The 17,892-nt window shown below is 29.0% G+C and overlaps 1 protein-coding gene across 11 annotated transcripts in view; it reads right to left on the reverse strand.

The window, feature by feature from the left end:
• Positions 1–2,006: 2,006 nt before the first annotated feature.
• Positions 2,007–17,892, reverse strand: part of shot (dystonin-like protein short stop) — a 155,451-nt gene continuing 139,565 nt past the window's right edge. For 7 of the 11 annotated variants that reach the window (XM_067048612.1, XM_067048619.1, XM_067048615.1 and 4 more), the window contains 6 exons: positions 17,085–17,206; positions 9,681–9,861; positions 8,915–8,987; positions 6,707–6,748; positions 6,560–6,601; positions 2,007–2,443 (listed from right to left, as the gene is read on the reverse strand). In XM_067048612.1, the coding sequence (XP_066904713.1) occupies positions 2,389–2,443; positions 6,560–6,601; positions 6,707–6,748; positions 8,915–8,987; positions 9,681–9,861; positions 17,085–17,206 (515 nt within the window). In that variant the 3' untranslated portion in view covers positions 2,007–2,388. The remainder of the gene's footprint in view (positions 2,444–6,559; positions 6,602–6,706; positions 6,749–8,914; positions 8,988–9,680; positions 9,862–17,084; positions 17,207–17,892) is intronic. The other 4 variants (XM_067048614.1, XM_067048613.1, XM_067048617.1 and 1 more) reach the window with 4 other exon arrangements.

Below are 17,892 nucleotides of genomic sequence, written 5' to 3' on the forward strand. Positions count from 1 at the left end.
ATCAATTGACAAATATAATAAATAATTAATTTAAATAATAGAACATTGTGTAATATTTTAGTGTTTTTTTTTGTTGGAGATTTCTGTCCAAGGGTTTCTTGTCAAGTTGAATCTGAATATGAAGCAGCTTTTTTGTTTATTTTATTTTTTAACTTACTTTAACAAATATTTATATTTAAGAAAGTTAAAATATTAATGAAATTCAATTAGATCAATTCTTTTAACTTTTTTTTTTTCGGTTGACTCTACAGACCTTGTAGATCTTTGGGAATGCAAACCAGCCTTTTCCATGCCTACCTGTCTTGGACTACTGCTTATCAGTTGGTTGCATGCAGCTCTTTTGCATCTTTGTCGATTCTCTCGATCCTTCTGGCTTTTGGCCTCCCACCCGGTCTCTTGCCAACTATACTGGCATTCATTATTGTGTAGAGGCATCTTGTCGCATTGCTTCCAGCTACATGTCCCGTCCATCTTGACGTCCTTGCATTAACTTCATATTATGAGATATTGACTGACCAGTCTCTGAAATTCACTGTTAGTTCTTCACCTCCTTCTGTTTAAAGATTGTTGATCCCAGATCACTCCTGTAATTATAGGCAGGACTTTCTGTTTAAATCGCTCAATTTTACTTTCAAGGGTACCTGTAGCCCAGGTCTCGGAGCCAAATATTAGAGCTGGCTTTATCATGGTATTGTACACCCTTAGCTTCAGATTTTTTGGGATTTCAGTATTCTTGAAAGAGAGAAGGCTCTGTTCGTGCTTGTTATACATTGGTCTACCTCAGTCCATTACCAACAATTCTTATAACATTACAAAGAAATAAATCCAATTATCCAGGTTGAAAGAATTACTGCAAACTGTTAGTCTATTACTTTATAATACCTAACCTACATTCTCAAACATTATTAACTAACATCCCTTTTTATTTTCTACACTTTTAGCAATTGTAAAAATGTTGGATTAAATTTTTAAATTAGAAAAATCGATAACTAATTTTATTTACTCTTTAATAGTTAAGGTATTTCAATTTTCCCGACACTCATTTGTTATTTTAGTTTCATCTACATCTTTGATGACAATCCTTTGTTAGTTTCATCAACAAACAGGTTTTATAGTGATCTTGATATAGTTTGTGGTAGTAATGGTTCTAGATTCCTAAGCTTTTTCAAAACAGCATATGGAAGCACAATTTTCCCCTAATAGATTGTTTTATTTATACCAGTAAGTGATTATCCTACCCAGCCAGGATACCATATTATAGGTTAAGCATGACAAAAGAAAAATACTATTGGAAAATGTCCTACTTAAACAATGTATGCAGCAGCATTAGTTATTAAATTAATAATAAATCTATAATTAAATTTTACATCAATGGAAATCAAGCTATCATAATTGCAATGGTAAATAGAGTGTGAAAGATTTTTTCTAGTATTATATTAAGTACTCCTATATTAAAAAACAGTAACTTCTTTCGCTTAAATTACTTAATACTTAATTCAAAAAAATTAAACCATAGAGGTTTCATCAATAATTGGGAAAATATATTTTCAATTTTTTTTTTATTTTAATAATTATGTAAATATAGTGTAGCCAAATATTTTATGACAGGTATTCATTCAGGAACTGGGTTTGTTTGATAAAAGAATTAACAGTAAATGTGTTATAATGATGTTAATAAGTATATTAGATATTAATCAGTCTAAAGCATCGGTTCTCAAAGTGGGGCCCCAGTCCTCTAGGAGACCGCAAAGCGGTTTCAGTAGGATCTCGATAAAGGAATGCATATTTATAATTTGCACAGTCCATTCTGATTTTGCTAAGAGTCCTGATTCCATGCACAAACACCTATGAGTGTGTCGGCTTTTTCTACACTACTTACTATCTAGACAAAATTTCAAAATAGATTATATGCGACAAATGACATGAGAGTTGCACTGGCCAAAACAAAGCCAAACATAGAAGAACTTGTTTACTTTAAATGAATGGATAGAATAAGTAAACTGATCTGTAAGTAAATTAAATGTTTATTTGATATTAAAACGTTTCACTTTTATTAATATAATATCTATAATTAATACAGTATTAACAAAAATTTATTCAGAATAAATTATTTACAACAGTTTTATTATATAAATAGGGCTGAGATGGCACTCAGAAAATTATTTATAATTAACAAATATACATGCAAGAATTATTAAGTATGTATTAAATACATAATAAATTATTATTAGGTCTTCATAATCTTTTGTTTTAAAAAAATTATATAAATCGTTTTGCTTTTATTTATTAATAACTAATATTATTTTTGATTTTTAATTAAGTAGTTCTTATAACGCTTCGGGACATATTTTTCAAATTTCTCGATAATGATTTGAAAAATATCCTATTTTACAGCTTAAAGGATTCCCTTCTTGCTGTGGGAGTTTTGGTCCCTGCTGGAGATCTGAAACAGAAATAAACAGTCATATATTATTAGAAGAAATACCACTGAAGTGTTAAAAAATAAAAAGCATCAACAAAACTAAAAGTAAACAATGATTAACATGCTAAGTTAAAATAAAACACTTGAATGAAAAAGTGCAAAATCTTATGATATTTGATTATTATTGAATTTGATTATTTTAAACAAAATTTAATTGTGCAAAGTTAATGCTAATTCATATAATGCCTATTTACATAAATAAATTCTAACTACCATAATATATTAAAACATGTTTGAACAACATAATAACTTAGGCTAGGACAGATTACTTTTAAGGCATAATAATGTAGCCAAAGTATACTACCAAAGTACATGCAGAACATCGGGACTACTGAGCAATAATAAAACAATTTATCATCATTATAATGCAGAAATACTCATAGAAAATGGTGGTATAAAGGGATGAACAAATCATGATGGAACACAGAATATTACTAAACCTGCAAATTTCGATTATACACATAAGAAATAAAATAATTATGAGAGATAGTTGACCGTGGATGATAAATGAGGAGAAGATGGTTGGGGGTGCGGTCATGAAAACAATTTCATTGACCGCACCCCCAACCATCTTCTCCTCATTTAAGAAATAAAATACTCGAAATCATAAATGTAGCAAGCAATCCCAAGTGATATCAACCTAATGACTAGGTTGAAACTATTAAAATTAAAAATGCTTCAAATGAACTGACATTGAAAAGAATTAGCTGAAAAGCAGTTTTGCTTGATACTTGCCGGAATGTTGGGAAATTTTTAAATAAATGAAACCATCTGCATTCCCTAGATTTTTTAATTATCTATATTCCCAAGGATAAAAATATACTTCAAAAATCAGAGAGAAAGAATTTTAAAAAATAATAAAAGACTTATTCTTGATTTTTAATGAAGTAGTTTCTTTGTAATGAATCCAGACATATTTTTCAATTTCCCTGCTAATGATTTGAAAAATCCTAATGAAAAAAAATCTTGTTTAAGATTTTGTTGGATTAAGATTAAGGTTTGACCTTAAAGGATTCCCTTTTTGCCGTGGGAGTTTTGGACCGAACCTTCATGAATCAGCTCAGCACTTATTAACTTTTTAGGAATTGGTTTGTAGCAAAGCCCAACAACTTTACATTATATATTAACAAGGTGTACACACTGCAATTTTGCAGCGAGTAGCCTCATAAATTACCAGTGGACTTATCCTTACTTAAATCAAATATTCTATGCAATATCTTTTATTAAATAATATATGCGATATAAGGTTAAAGATAATTTAAATGATGTGACCATATAAGAGCCTCAGCTGCATAGCTAAGATCTTCCTTAAGATCAAGTTAATAAATTTACTTTAACCGAGCTAAATTCTGGGTACATGAATATTTATAGTAAATCACTATCAACAAACAAGCTGAGAATCAAAATGATTGTAAGAAGAATACAATGAGAATTTAAAAGGCTACTGAATTTACCAGATTAACATCCAAGTAAGTAACTAAAAATAAGAATAAACAACAAAGCTGTGTGGTGATATTAATAAAAGTGTAGGAAGTTTAATTAATAGACCCTAATAATATCACATAGTACAAAAATAAATGCTTTGGCATATTTTCAAACTAAAGCCTGGTCCCTGCATAAATAACAACTGGAAAACAAGAATTAATGCATATAAAAATCTATTTTTTTCAAATATAAAGTATTAAAATTGTTTTCTTATTTTTTGATAAGAAATGTATTGATTCAGGTATGTTTTTATAGTATCAGTAGAGATATAATTGAAAAAAAAATAGTATAGAAAATCATAGCAGTCAATATATTGGAAAATATAACAAGTGCAAATGATACAACAAATAAGGAACTATAACAAAAATAAAGAAATAACAGGTAAATATAAAAAAAGATAAACAAACTGGAAATAATATTGTCTTTATTATTCAAAGGTCTAATTCCTCATTTTTATTGATGTAAATACTTGACCAGTCATCTGGCAAGCCATATTAAATTTACTTTTCTGGCAGCTTCCTTCTTACCAACTGGTAGAGATGTTAGTTGCCAGAGGTCATCTCTGTATGATGTTGACCCTCAGCCAAGATGCCAAACAGAAAAATTTCTCTTTTACTTTTTGAAGTCTGCTCATCTCATAACCCTGTCTGATGAAGGAAATCAACGACGATTCACGGTGGCTGAGGATCCTTTTCACTGGAGCTTTTATGTTTCACTAAGCTCAAGTCTTTGACCCTGAGGTTAACACCAAGAGCCCTACCGATGAAACAAATTATGTCCTCCATTGCTTCTCCTACTTATGCAGGAACACCTCTTATTTATTGAAACATAAATAGATTTACTAATTTTACCAGTTTCATCCTAATTTCTAACTTTATCATCTTGTTTTTGAGCATTGTTCTCAGTAGCGATCCTCCACTTGTAAAAAGAAACCAACTCTAGAGAATCAAAAATGATTTTGAATTTTTGAGATACTTCATGAAATGTGAGATATTAACAAATCCTTGGTACTAAAAGGAGTCGAGTGAAGATTGAAGAATCAAAATGTAAAATGGAAGGACAAAGGGAATGTCAACATACAAAAGCACATAATATATTTTTTATTTACTTTCAAAACAGCCAGATGACTGGAAAATGCTGTCAGCCAAAAGAAATTAAAAAGTTAATCTTCATTGGTTAAATATAGAATAATATTTCTAATATCAATGAGTATGCAACAACCAAAGTGGAGAATGATACTAAAAAAGAATGATTTTTTATAACATAATTGGTAGTACGTACCAATCTCAGTACAAAGACCAACTTATTAATCTATCCTCCTATAACCTAAGCTATAGTCCTTCTTGGAAAACATCAAGATGAAATTAATTCTAGTCACAATCTTATCCAGCCAAGCAAAAAAAGCAGGATTTGTATTTAACAAGGAGAAGACAGTACTTAGTGGTCAGTAAGAATGTCTATCCTAATGATGATATTACTGACAAGAAGAATAGGTTTCAGTATCAGCTGATAACTGACAGTGAAAATAGCACTGCTATTTAAAATATCTATTTTTCATTAATCATTACAATTTGTTTTCCAAAACCTATCATCTTAGAGATTTTACAGAAAACTTCTAAAGATATCTCAGCATAACTCAGCATTGTGCTTGGGTGGCTGAAAAAATCAGGAGGATTTTATTTGAATTATGAATTTTAAAAATTAAACTTTTTTTAAATGGAGAATTATATTGATACACAATTGACACTTTAATGTTAGACAGGAAGTAATGCACAAAAACTTAACAAAAGTTACAGGACTAATTGACTATGGAAATGTTTTTAAATAGTTAGAAAAAAGTAAAATGGACACAATGAAGGTTGAAATCGATGATGAAATAGAAATGATTTACTTTCATCAGAAACAAAATAAATTATATTGTTTTAACTTTAATAGGAAAAACATATTTTCTCAATCAACTAAATCTTAACATTTATCTTTTTAAAATAAATCTTTTAATCCAGGATCACAAAAATAACTTGTAGCAATGAAATATTTAACCATAAAAAATTGTTGGTACCAGTGAGAGGAGAACAAATCCTGACAAGGCTCATTAGGAGGTTTGCTTGCACAATTTTTTAAACAAAGTCTTTTGAAAAATGATCTCGAAAGAGTAATGTTCCTAATTAGGTGTCAAGATTTGTTATCGCCCATCTAGTATCAATAATTGCAGAGGGTTGAACCTCACATGTCCTTTATGCAATTGGGACTAGTAATGTAAATAGCATCCATCTGTTTTACACTGTTCAATGGTATATATTAAGCAAATAATGATTCAGCTGGCTACTCTTCGAAAAGTATTAATAACAGATATGTAGGAAATAAAACAGTTCCAACACTTAACAAACAGCAAACATGCTTTACTACATAATCAAATAAATTTAAAAATGTCATAACCAAAGACTAAGATAACCCAAAAATATCCCTGTTTTGGGGGAAATTTCATAGCATTCATCATACGTAAAGGTATTTTAAGGTAACAAGGATCTTTATCACACAAATAAACTTAATCTACTACTAAAAACACAGGAACACTACAAACTTCAATGTTACCTTATAGGCCTTGGGATACTTGAACCTGAGAAGCTCCGACTGCTTTAAAAATAAAAATTGAAATATATTCCATTGTTTAAAAACGTTTGATTAAAAATACAAGAGGGGAAAGAAAGCAATACATAAACAACAATCTATAATATTCACCTGATAGATGAAGTAGATGACGAAGACTCAGGAATTTGGGTCCTGAATGCATAAATACCATATACAAAAAAGGAACAATAAATATTGAGGGAAAAAAGCCAATTTTAGTTGTTTAAAAAGAAAAAAATTTAATCCAAACAATGGTTTAACAAGTGAGTAGTTTCACTTTTGGGTGCAACAGATATTATCATTCATTTTTATTAATTTTTTTAAAGGATTCCTATCTCAATCTTGTCAACTATTAGTGTATATCCTTTATTTTTTGGATTGTAGACAAAGAAATTAAAGAGTGAGATAAGATATAGCTCCTGCAGTTAGTTAGACCATTGTATTTTATTTAATGAGGGACTAGAAATAAAATATTCATTATGCTATTTAAAAACACTAAAGAGAAACTTATAATTTGGTGCTGACTTATTTTATTTAATATATATATATATACCAATATTAAGTCAATTTTAAATAAATTAAAGACTTCAGTGTTAGCCATTGGCTGTTAGACTTTACAGTTTTTTTTATCTTTAAGAATAAATCATAGAACCTTTGTTTATTAGTATTTTCATTCGTAATTGTTTTTGAAGTATCTTTATCTATAGTTATTTTCAACTTTGTAATATTTAATTACAAGTTTAGAGACATTTGGCACAGTTCATAATTAAATTTCCATTGTTATCTTATTATTTATCAGATCAGTGATAATGGTATGTGTATTATTACTTAATTTGTAGAAGTATAAGCCCAACATAATATTATTAATTCAGAGTAAGCACAAAATTCTACTTTTAGATGATGAACCTTTTACTTCCTTTTAGCACATATAAAACTAAACTTTTGGAAGTAAGAGATTTCTACTGAAGAACTCCTAGCACCCCATTAACATTCTTCTAAAATAAGGTTTTATAAACATTTTACCATGAGGACCTCACTGAGCCCTCCAGAAAGCCCCAATGGGTTAGCAAGATCTACGTCAAACTAGCTGATCATACAACCATAATCAATCATAAATTAGAGTTAAAATATTTATTTCTGATTAAAAACATCTGATTATTATTTTTTATGATTTATTTATATTCAAAGTTTTACAACTATGGTGGGCCAGATTGGTGGTACTCACAGCCCATAGTTTAGAGACCCCTGCTCTAAAAGGTGATTTTATTAGCCAAAAATTAATCGGTATAAGGGATATTGTTTGATTTGATATTGTGTGAAGTGATACAGATGACAGATTAAATATTTCTTGTACTTTATCATTTCTTGCCAAAAATTCAAGAATTCGAAAATGTGAGTTTGTAGTAATAAATCCTAAATACAAACTATAAGGGATACCAGGTCCACACCAGAATGTAGCACCATGAAAATTAAATAAGTATACTATACGCACACTACTTGATGAAATGTTTCTGTCTCAATTTGCTCATTAGGATTGTCTATATAAAATTCTATAGTACTATACTTGACAAAACCAATCATAACATAGACTAAAGCCTTAATCATGATGCGCACTGTTACACTTGATTAGAAACAAACATTAATATCACAATTAATCAAAATGAGATTATTCTATTCTTCAAATTAAAACCTAGGCTTAAATATTTAATTTGTGTAGTATGTCCTCATAAAAGTGAATATATTTCTGATAGGTAATTCAGAGATAAAGCTAAAATAATTTAGTATTAGTTTATTTTCTTCCTTTTTTTCCTATGTACTAAATGTCATATTATTTTGCAATTATTATAAAGCAATATCCTTATTATTTTGACATTATTTCTGCATCATTTCATTTTTTAAATTCTATTTATTTTATACTTACCAATAGAAGATGGGAGAAGTAGTAAATATTTACTTTAAATACCTACCTGATATCACATACTCATTTATCATAAAATCATTATAACAAGGAAGAAAATGTTATAATAACCATTTGAATGGTACAAATATAAGATCACTCAGATAACTTGCACAAAGTAGTTAAATAATCCTCTTTAATGTCACTAAGTCATTCAATGATATTAGGTTTAATATTACTTTTTTATGGGCATATCAGTCAACTAGCAACAATTCATTAAGCTGCTTTACTTTTTATTTGGTACTTACTAATTTTAAAATGATTAAGCTATTAAAAATAATGAAATAATATCAGAAAGAATATATATAATGGTAGGTAATAAGTATCTATATAATAAACTGGAAGTATTAAATGAATCATACCTGGTTCCTCCAGATCCATTAACAGATGGTTTACCTCGCGACCATCTTGGAATGCGTGATGGAGTTCCTTCTTCTATAAACATAGACCAATTACAATTTCTTTTTTAATAAAGGAAGAAGATGAAATAAATTATAAAAGTTAAACAAAAAACAAGGTAATATGATTTTAACTAATTTATACCTCCAGAGACTAAAAATTCGTTAAAATGATAATACAATATATAAAAATAATTTTGTAGATGACCATGATTATGGCCAAACTGTTAAACAAAAATAAATATATGTAACAATATATACATGTTTTTTATCCAATGTGAAGAGCACTGTTCAGCACACAGCATGCATGTAAACTCAATAAAGAGCTCTGTCACAGGATTATTGTGGGAGAGGAGGAATAAAAGAGAAAAAGGAAAGAAAGGTATACTGCTGACACAAGGGGATGAACATGTTATCAAGACATAATGTTCTTCAAAACAAGAAAAGTGAGTCAACCCTGTGGGTTTGGGAGCTCTAACTATGGGGACCTTCCATCCTCATAAATTAGTTACTCTCATTCTGACCAAATCACCTCCTTGAATCACCCTTGGTTTAGTAACAGTACTTCCTTACCAAGTACTGCACCCCTGATTCTTCAGGAGTTGTAGTGGTATAATTTTCTTTTTATTATTATATAAAAACACACATACGTATAAATTGAAAAAATCTTCTTATTTTATTGAATAATCCAAAAATACTGATATTTTAAAAAGTGACTATATATACTGACCACTAGTAGCTAATGAGAGACTAGAAGAATGTCTTGAAATAGGTCTGCTGCCAGGCCTACTTCCACTTCTCGAAGCAGGTCTTGATGAAGGTGCTGACCCAGGGGTGCTTCCAGGAGATCTTCCTGACTCAGTACTTCTTCTTCCAGACATAGGGACGGAACGTTCAGATTTTTCCCTAATCTGAAAGAATGAGAATAAATATTAGATAATAAAATTAAACAACTCATTTTTTTTTAAGCAGCCTTAGTTTTTTTTTATTATTATAATAAACATACTTTGTACAAATTTCAAACATTAATGAAAGGTTCATATTTCATAGGAAAAAAATACAATTAAAAAGACTAAAATGTACAAATTTAACAAATGTTAAGGAAGTGTATACATATATTATTTGTTTTTTACTTTCTAGCTATTTTTTTTTTTTTACCCTACCTGTTTTTGCCAATATACTGTATAACCTCAAAGTTTTTAAATGGAATATTCCCAGAATAATAGAATATTTTTCATACATTTATCATACCTCAACTTTTCTGTCATACTGGGTGGTCGTCATACAGGTTACCAACCTATTTTAACTACGGTAAGATGGCAAAGTTTTTATTTCCCAGGGCCTCCATGGAATAAAAGTAAACCTACTCAGGCTGGATTTGAACTAGTAGACTCCATGTTGCTAAGATGATGGCTAAACACATTTGGCTACCAAGGCCTTATAAGGTAGTATATATGTATGTATTTCACCCGAATTTATAGGAGTACAAGTTACTTATGGTTGTTTTGAGGAAGACCAAGATGGGATTAGGCTGGACTCCCCTCTAAACATTCCAATTAAGGATCTGGACAAGGGGTGGTCACTGACTTGCGGCCTAGAATAATGAAAATCCTAGGATTTTCAATGAGGAGTGTTCAATGGGTTTGCAATTTTTTTTAATCTAAATCCAATCTTCTTAAGCTTAAGTCATATAAATTCCCAACTATTCTTCATAATTTTAGCTTTTTCTAGCTCTTCACATAGCTTAGATTGTTGGGACCTGATTTTACTTAACATAAAACATATGTGTATTTTCTTTCTAAGTGCATTTTCAACAAATGAATCAAATTAAACTCTTTTCTTACTACAATGTCATCTTTTCTAATTAGCAGTGTGGAATGAAGTAGATTCAGTTTTCTGTTCATTAGCCTTCCTCTAAGTAACAATCGACTTTTTTAGAAATGCAGCTGCCTATGAAGTTAGATTTACAAGTTTTTCAAATTCATATATAGCCATGTTCATGGAAAAAAAGTAATATACTTTGAAAACCCTTTTTCATCCTTAAACTGCAAATAATTTTATAAGACGTATAAGGTGTTGATCATACTTAACTATCACATGATAATTCATCCATAAAGCTACACTAACATTACTAAACACTATAAAATTATACTAAATACTTACTACATAAAACCATGAAGGAAAAGAAATAATACAGGAGTGGAAACAACAACAAAAAAAGTAAATTAAAATAAGCTTCAGTCCATTCAAATGGAGTTTTTAAAGGAGGAGAGAAGAGGTTCCTAAACCTTCTGGCCATACTCACAAGAACCACGAATACTTGCTGTCCTGTAACTCAGAAGCTAATAGAAAATTAAGAACGATTTTGACCATATTATTTCAATAAAGATTTATTGCATTTCACAAAATCTCCATATCTTTCACTAATCACAACAAGGTGCCATCATACCATCAGATGCTGGTATATGGCCAGCCTAATGAAATGCAGAAGGTTACACGATATATGATAAATGCAACCAATCCAGAGAAAAAATATTGGTACAGTATTTAATCATAGATAGGAAAAAGAGAATTAATAATAAAATCTTCAAAATGATCGGCAGTGGTGTTACTAGTCCTCAGAAAAGAATAATTAGAACTGATAACTTTATTGAAGTACTACTATGGATGATAAAATCAGGGTAGTAGAAAATAAATACTAAAATAATTACAATGGATAACAATTTAATTGATAGAAGAAAGACCTTAAAAATAGCCCATTACCCTTCCCACCATTGGCTACCAAGCCTTTATAACCTAACCCACAGAACTACACAATTGCAACATTCCTTTTTGACCTAATATCTGGCAGGAGTCGTACAATACATATTCAAAACCATTTACCAATACCTTCTGACAATCCTAACAAATGTTTGCCAACCATAAAGTTTATTTATAATGGATTTAGATTGTTATATTTATCTTTAATATTAATAATTTTTTACAGCTCAAGTTTTAAATCATGAAGATATTATTGAAAGTGGATTAATTATACATGCTGGTTGGGGAATAAGTCGAATATAAAACACACGATAACTAATTTTTTTCTATATAATGAGTTTCAAAGTTTGAACCTACATTGCAGGGCTTCTTCAGAACTTTAAAAACAAGATAAAATCAGAATAATAAAAGAGAGAAAGAAAAAAAGGAACCTGGTGGACACTAGTAGTTCCAACACCATTATGTGCTCAGCAGCACTTGAGAAACTGCTCAGCGGAGAGAAGACATGCCAGATTCAGATATGCCAATTTAAATTAATCACTCTGGGTGGCCCTTGTGAGGTAGAAGGGAAGACAGGAATAGGATTGACCCGTTGGGGAACTTGTAGGAATAATCCTTCAGTGTATATCATAGGAGACATCCCTAGGTAATACCAGGCAATTGTGGGGTGTGACCTGCTGGGGAAGGTATAAGCCTGAGTTAAGAATTACAGGGGAAAAATGAGGATTAAGATAGGGAGAAATGTACAAATTTCATCAACATCAGAGGGGCGAGGGTATGCGAGTCGGGGCAATCTATCAAACAGGAATGGAGGGACATGCTCAGGGGAACTGGAAAGACTGTCCATGAGATCACACTAAAGCAAGACAGAGTTACGTACATAAAAGAGAGGAGATTACCCACAGATGTCACACCACCACATAGTAGCTCGACACTTTAAAGGGAATAATTATTGACAGTACATTCGCACATTAGTTCTTTGTACATTATAAACGGCAGTATGTAATAAAAACACAGTGCATTTTAGATATGACATTTCACAGGATGGGATAATTTGTAAGATACAACCGGTTATTCCTTACAAAATTATTGCCGGTGACTGTTTAAATAATTTGTATTTCATATAATTAGCTATATATAGTACTTGTATAAACGTCTAATGACACTCAGTAAACAACGAAAAATCAACATTGCGGAATTGTATCAAATTTGATGTAGGTTCTGGTTAGGCCTCTAGATTCAAATTGAATAATTTACATTAAAAAAATGCATTGTAAAGACCAAAAATGACTGAGGGGTCTTATTTAGGTTATGTAGCTTATATTATTAATGAAAAAATGTGCAAAACATAAAACGTTATCCCATATCAATGAGTTTTAGTGTTTTTTTTATTTTACCATAATATTTTCAATTTCAGTTCCATTATAACATCAGTCATGTTTACCAGAGACAGGGAAATAGGGTGAGGTAGTAAGGATGGGATATCGGAAGCAAGATATCGATATAAAAAATTTAACAAATTAAAGCAATAATTATTATAAAATGATAATATAGCATATCATAGGAAGTTATTTTATGTTATACCTAATCAAAACATAAAATAAGTTAATAACAGTGAAACAAAGCAACACCATTGCAACCATAACATTCTTGGATATTATTTGGTAATACCCATAATTTAAATTGGAGACTATTGGAATATTGATGTTTTTCACATTTTTATTTCTGAAAACAATTTAAGCAATTACATTTTAATTCATATTTGTTATACTGACATCATATAAAATGTAATTGCTTAAATTGTTTTCAGAAAAAAAATATGAAAATATCAATATTCCAATGGTCTCCAATTTAAATTATGGATATTACCAAACAATATCCATTTCAAATATCGACTTTCTCAACATAAAAACATTCCATTTATTTTGTTTTGTACAGATATCAAACTTTGGTAGGGATAATCTAACAAAATATTAATATTTGATTGACATTCTTATTAATATCACTGTCAATGTGCAGTAACAATATTCTGATATTATTCAATCAAAATATCGATATTTTGTTTAAAATACTAGAAAATTTTATGAAAAGCTAAAAAAATGAAATTTCAATATTTTGTTTTAATAACAAATTGTTAACATTAACAAATATTTGTTCACACTTATTTCAATATTCGACATTCTTATTAATATCCGCATCAAAGATTAGTAATAATATTCTGATATTATTTAATCAAAATATAAATATTTTACTAAATAATTCAAAAACACTATCCAAAATTATAGTCTCAAAACATTTATTTCACTCACACGTCCAACGTTTCGGCCAATTCGGCCATCTTCAGGGACAATCTCAAATTACTATGAGACATATCATCCAACCATTTAAAAAAACTCCATACAGGCCATTCTGCCCAGGTCAAAACATTAATATCTAATATGTCAAAATTACATTAAAAATCACAGTCAAATTATTTCTCTTTTATCACTATTTATACACTTTTATTATAACCTCACTTGTAACCTCCCTTTACTCAGTTTAAGCATTTAAAAAATTATTTATCATAATTACATTTTTGTCACTTTTTCTCTTCATTACATTAGTAAAAATCCTACCAAGGCTAACTGTAATTATCCATATATAAATTATCCTATATTATTTATAAGTTAATCTTACTTAATATCTCTGCATAATGTTGATTTAAATTCCTCGTATCTGTTTTGAAGTTTACTGTGTAATCAATATTTTCAGATATGTAAATGGCTTTGAGACTATAATTAAAATGAAATAAATGTTTTGAGACTATAATTTTGGATAGTGTTTTTGAATTATTTAGTAAACAATTACCAGTCTCAAGAAAGAAATTTAAAGATTATAAATAAATATTTTGTTTAAGAGACTAGAAAATTTTATGAAAAGCTTAAAAATGAAATTTCGATAATTTGTTTTAATAACTTCACACCTATTTCGATATTTAACATTCTTATTAATATCAGTATCAAAGATTAGTAATGATATTGCTATGTAATTTAATCAAAATATCAATATTTTGTTTGACAAGGCAAGAAAATGTTGTGGAGAGCTTCAAAATAAAATATCAATATTTTTAAAATATCAATAATTTCATACCTGTTTCGATATTTTAAATTCTTTTTAATGTTGATATCAAAGTTTAGAAACAATATTCCAATATTATTTAATCATAATATTTATATTTCGTTTAAAAGACTAGGAAATGTTAGAAAGAGGTACGAAATAAAATATCGATAGTATTTTTCAATGAATTCATACCTTTTTCAATATTCGATATTCTTATTAATATTGATATTGAAGTTTAGTAATGATATTTCGATATTATTTTATCGAAACATTGATATTTTGTATAAAATGAAAAGAAAATGTAATAGAAAGCTTAAAAATAATATCTTGATATTTTGTTTCAATAAATTCTCACCTGTTTTGATATCCGATATTCTTATTAATATTGATATCAAAATTTAGTAATAATATTCCGAAATTATTTGATCAAAATATCGATATTTTGTTAGAAAAGGCAGGAAAATTTTATGGAGAGCTTCGAAATGAAATATTTTTATTGACATTAATAAGAAAGTCAAATATTTAAAACAATATAGTCTTTTTTCTTATAAATATCCTTATTTCGTTTACATTTTCTAAGAATATTTACTAATGAATCTATTCTCTATTTTCTGTAAAAATTTTTAATGGAATATTGATATTTCAGTTAAATAATATCGGAATATCTTCGCCATAGTTTAATATTGATAATAATAAGATAGTCGAATATCGATAATGAGTATAGGTATTAATAAATATTACTGGTAATATTTCCTTAAAATGTATCAATCCTTTTTTTTTTTGCTATTATACCGATGTTTGGATTCAGTATTGGAGTGCATATTACCAATAATTTCTTGATTTACTCATCCATCTTTACTTAGCTGATTTTTTTTATTTTTATTTTATTTAGAAAGCCTATATTATCGAAGAAAAATATCAATATTATCGATTACTTAATATCAATATCGATATTCCATCCCTATGAGGTAGAAGAGTAACATTTCAAAGGTGAGTTAAGTCTACTTAAGCACCAGCTGATGGGATAGTCATTTATTCCATCAGAACTCACCTGTATGAAGGAAAAGCAGTATACAGTGTTACAAATACAAATTAATTTTACGGTTTATTTTGATATTAGTTAAAAATATTTTATTACAGACTTTCCTTACTCTGAATCTGAAATCCACCACTAATAAAACATATAAAAATTGGTAATAAATTTATTTTTTATGAGTAGTAGCACCATGAAAGAAGAATACTTTGTAGGGAACCTAATTTTCTTTTATTTTCCTAAAGAATATATTTTCTCTATGATAGTACTGTTTTAGAGTTATATGCAAAAAAACAAACAATTGGGATCTTTAAACGTTCCCATTCTCTGCTGACCTAGAAATCAATGAAACTTTATTATTAAGGGGATTTATTACGAAGGGAATTGCACTAACACATTCTTGAAACTTTTTCATCTGTGATTTAGTTTGTCCGTTATTTCTACTTTTCCTGGATTATAGAATCAATTTATATAACATAGTGATGCGGCGAGAGGAATGCGCGGGGATCTTTTGAGCTCTGCTCTACCCCTCACACGTGGGGAGTGGAGTGGGCTCAGGGATCCTCAGGTCGATTGTGTAAATATTGTATATTAGAGTGTATATGTGACTAGAGACTATATTGTTTTATCATTATGTTATTTTTTTTTTCATACACATAGTTTGATTATGTTCATTTTGTTTATTCTTCTGTTTGTATATATTTCAAGAGTTATTTTTTTTTTTCATTTTTATTTTTTTTATTTTAGTATGTATGAGATCATTCATCACTATTACCTATTGCCCACAACTGTGTGGCAGATTGTAATATCTATCAATAAATAAAGTGTTTAAAAAAAAAAAAAATTATATAACAATTTAATTTGAATATTAGAAAATGGATTAAACTGGTAAACGGGTTAGTATAATAAGTTAATTAAGGAATTATATATATACCTATAAAGGGTAAATCCATGAATTTTAATTTCAAGATAATACCTGATATATATGAAACTATTAGTAAAAATTTTAATCAATACAACTTCTAACAATATTTAGAACATAAATCAACTTTGATTTTTTATTATAGAATACACTATACCCTCTTCAAACAATCTAATGGAATTTCGAATCAAAACACTTCCATTAATTCACCAGTACATAGTTTTCAACTTTAAACTAATTGAGAGACAGTACATCTTCTATAACTAAGAAAATAATAATAAATTATTATAATTATAAAGAAATAAAAGAGTTGACTATACCCTGCAGGTGTGAGGTGAGTGTCCTTGTTGACCAACAACACTGAGAGGAAATGCACAAGGTAATGCCTCTTTAGCTCTCAGAGACTCGAAAATTGGCATCAGTTCACTGAGAAGTTCGCCAGCTGTGTTTACCGGGAATGGGGAGCAATATATTTTCAAGTATAACAGAGCACACTAAAGTTTAGTGTTTCATCTTTAGTATTTAATTTGAACAAGGTCTTTGGAAGATAAGAGCAAATATACCAATCAGATCCATTTACATTTTATCTCTTTTCCTCTGACTGTATTTTTTACCAAATAAATAGTCTTCCAAAGACAAACTTGAACAAAGTGACACTAAAGAAATTCCTATCAGATAAACAAATTCGAATTAAGTTGGAAGTCCAAATGTCGATAATCCGTCGAAGGAAGTCTGTGACCCATGCTCAGAGCAAATCATGCCCAAAAATATTCTACAGGTGTTTGTTTGATTAAAGAATGCAAAAAATATTTCCTCAATTTATAGTATCTTCCATTTTCTTAGAGATAACTTTTTTCTAAAAAATTATGAACATTAATTTACTTTGATGTAATAGTATGAGATTATTTTTTGCAACCTTCTCAAACAGATTTACTAATAACATAAGTAACCATCACTCTCTTATTACTTTACATAGGAAAAATAGCAGCAAAAGATGTAAGAAAGATGAGAGGCATAGAAAAGTAGAAACACAACAACCATTGGCAGCAAGAAAAATACCAAACAAAAACAAATCAAAAACAAAATCAATGTAAAAAATCCTCACCATACACCAGATATATATATATA

The sequence above is a fragment of the Halyomorpha halys genome, unplaced genomic scaffold (genome assembly GCF_000696795.3).
Source record: "Halyomorpha halys isolate HHAL.00 unplaced genomic scaffold, Hhal_1.1 Scaffold80.1, whole genome shotgun sequence".
NCBI classification, from domain to species: Eukaryota; Metazoa; Arthropoda; class Insecta; order Hemiptera; family Pentatomidae; genus Halyomorpha; species Halyomorpha halys.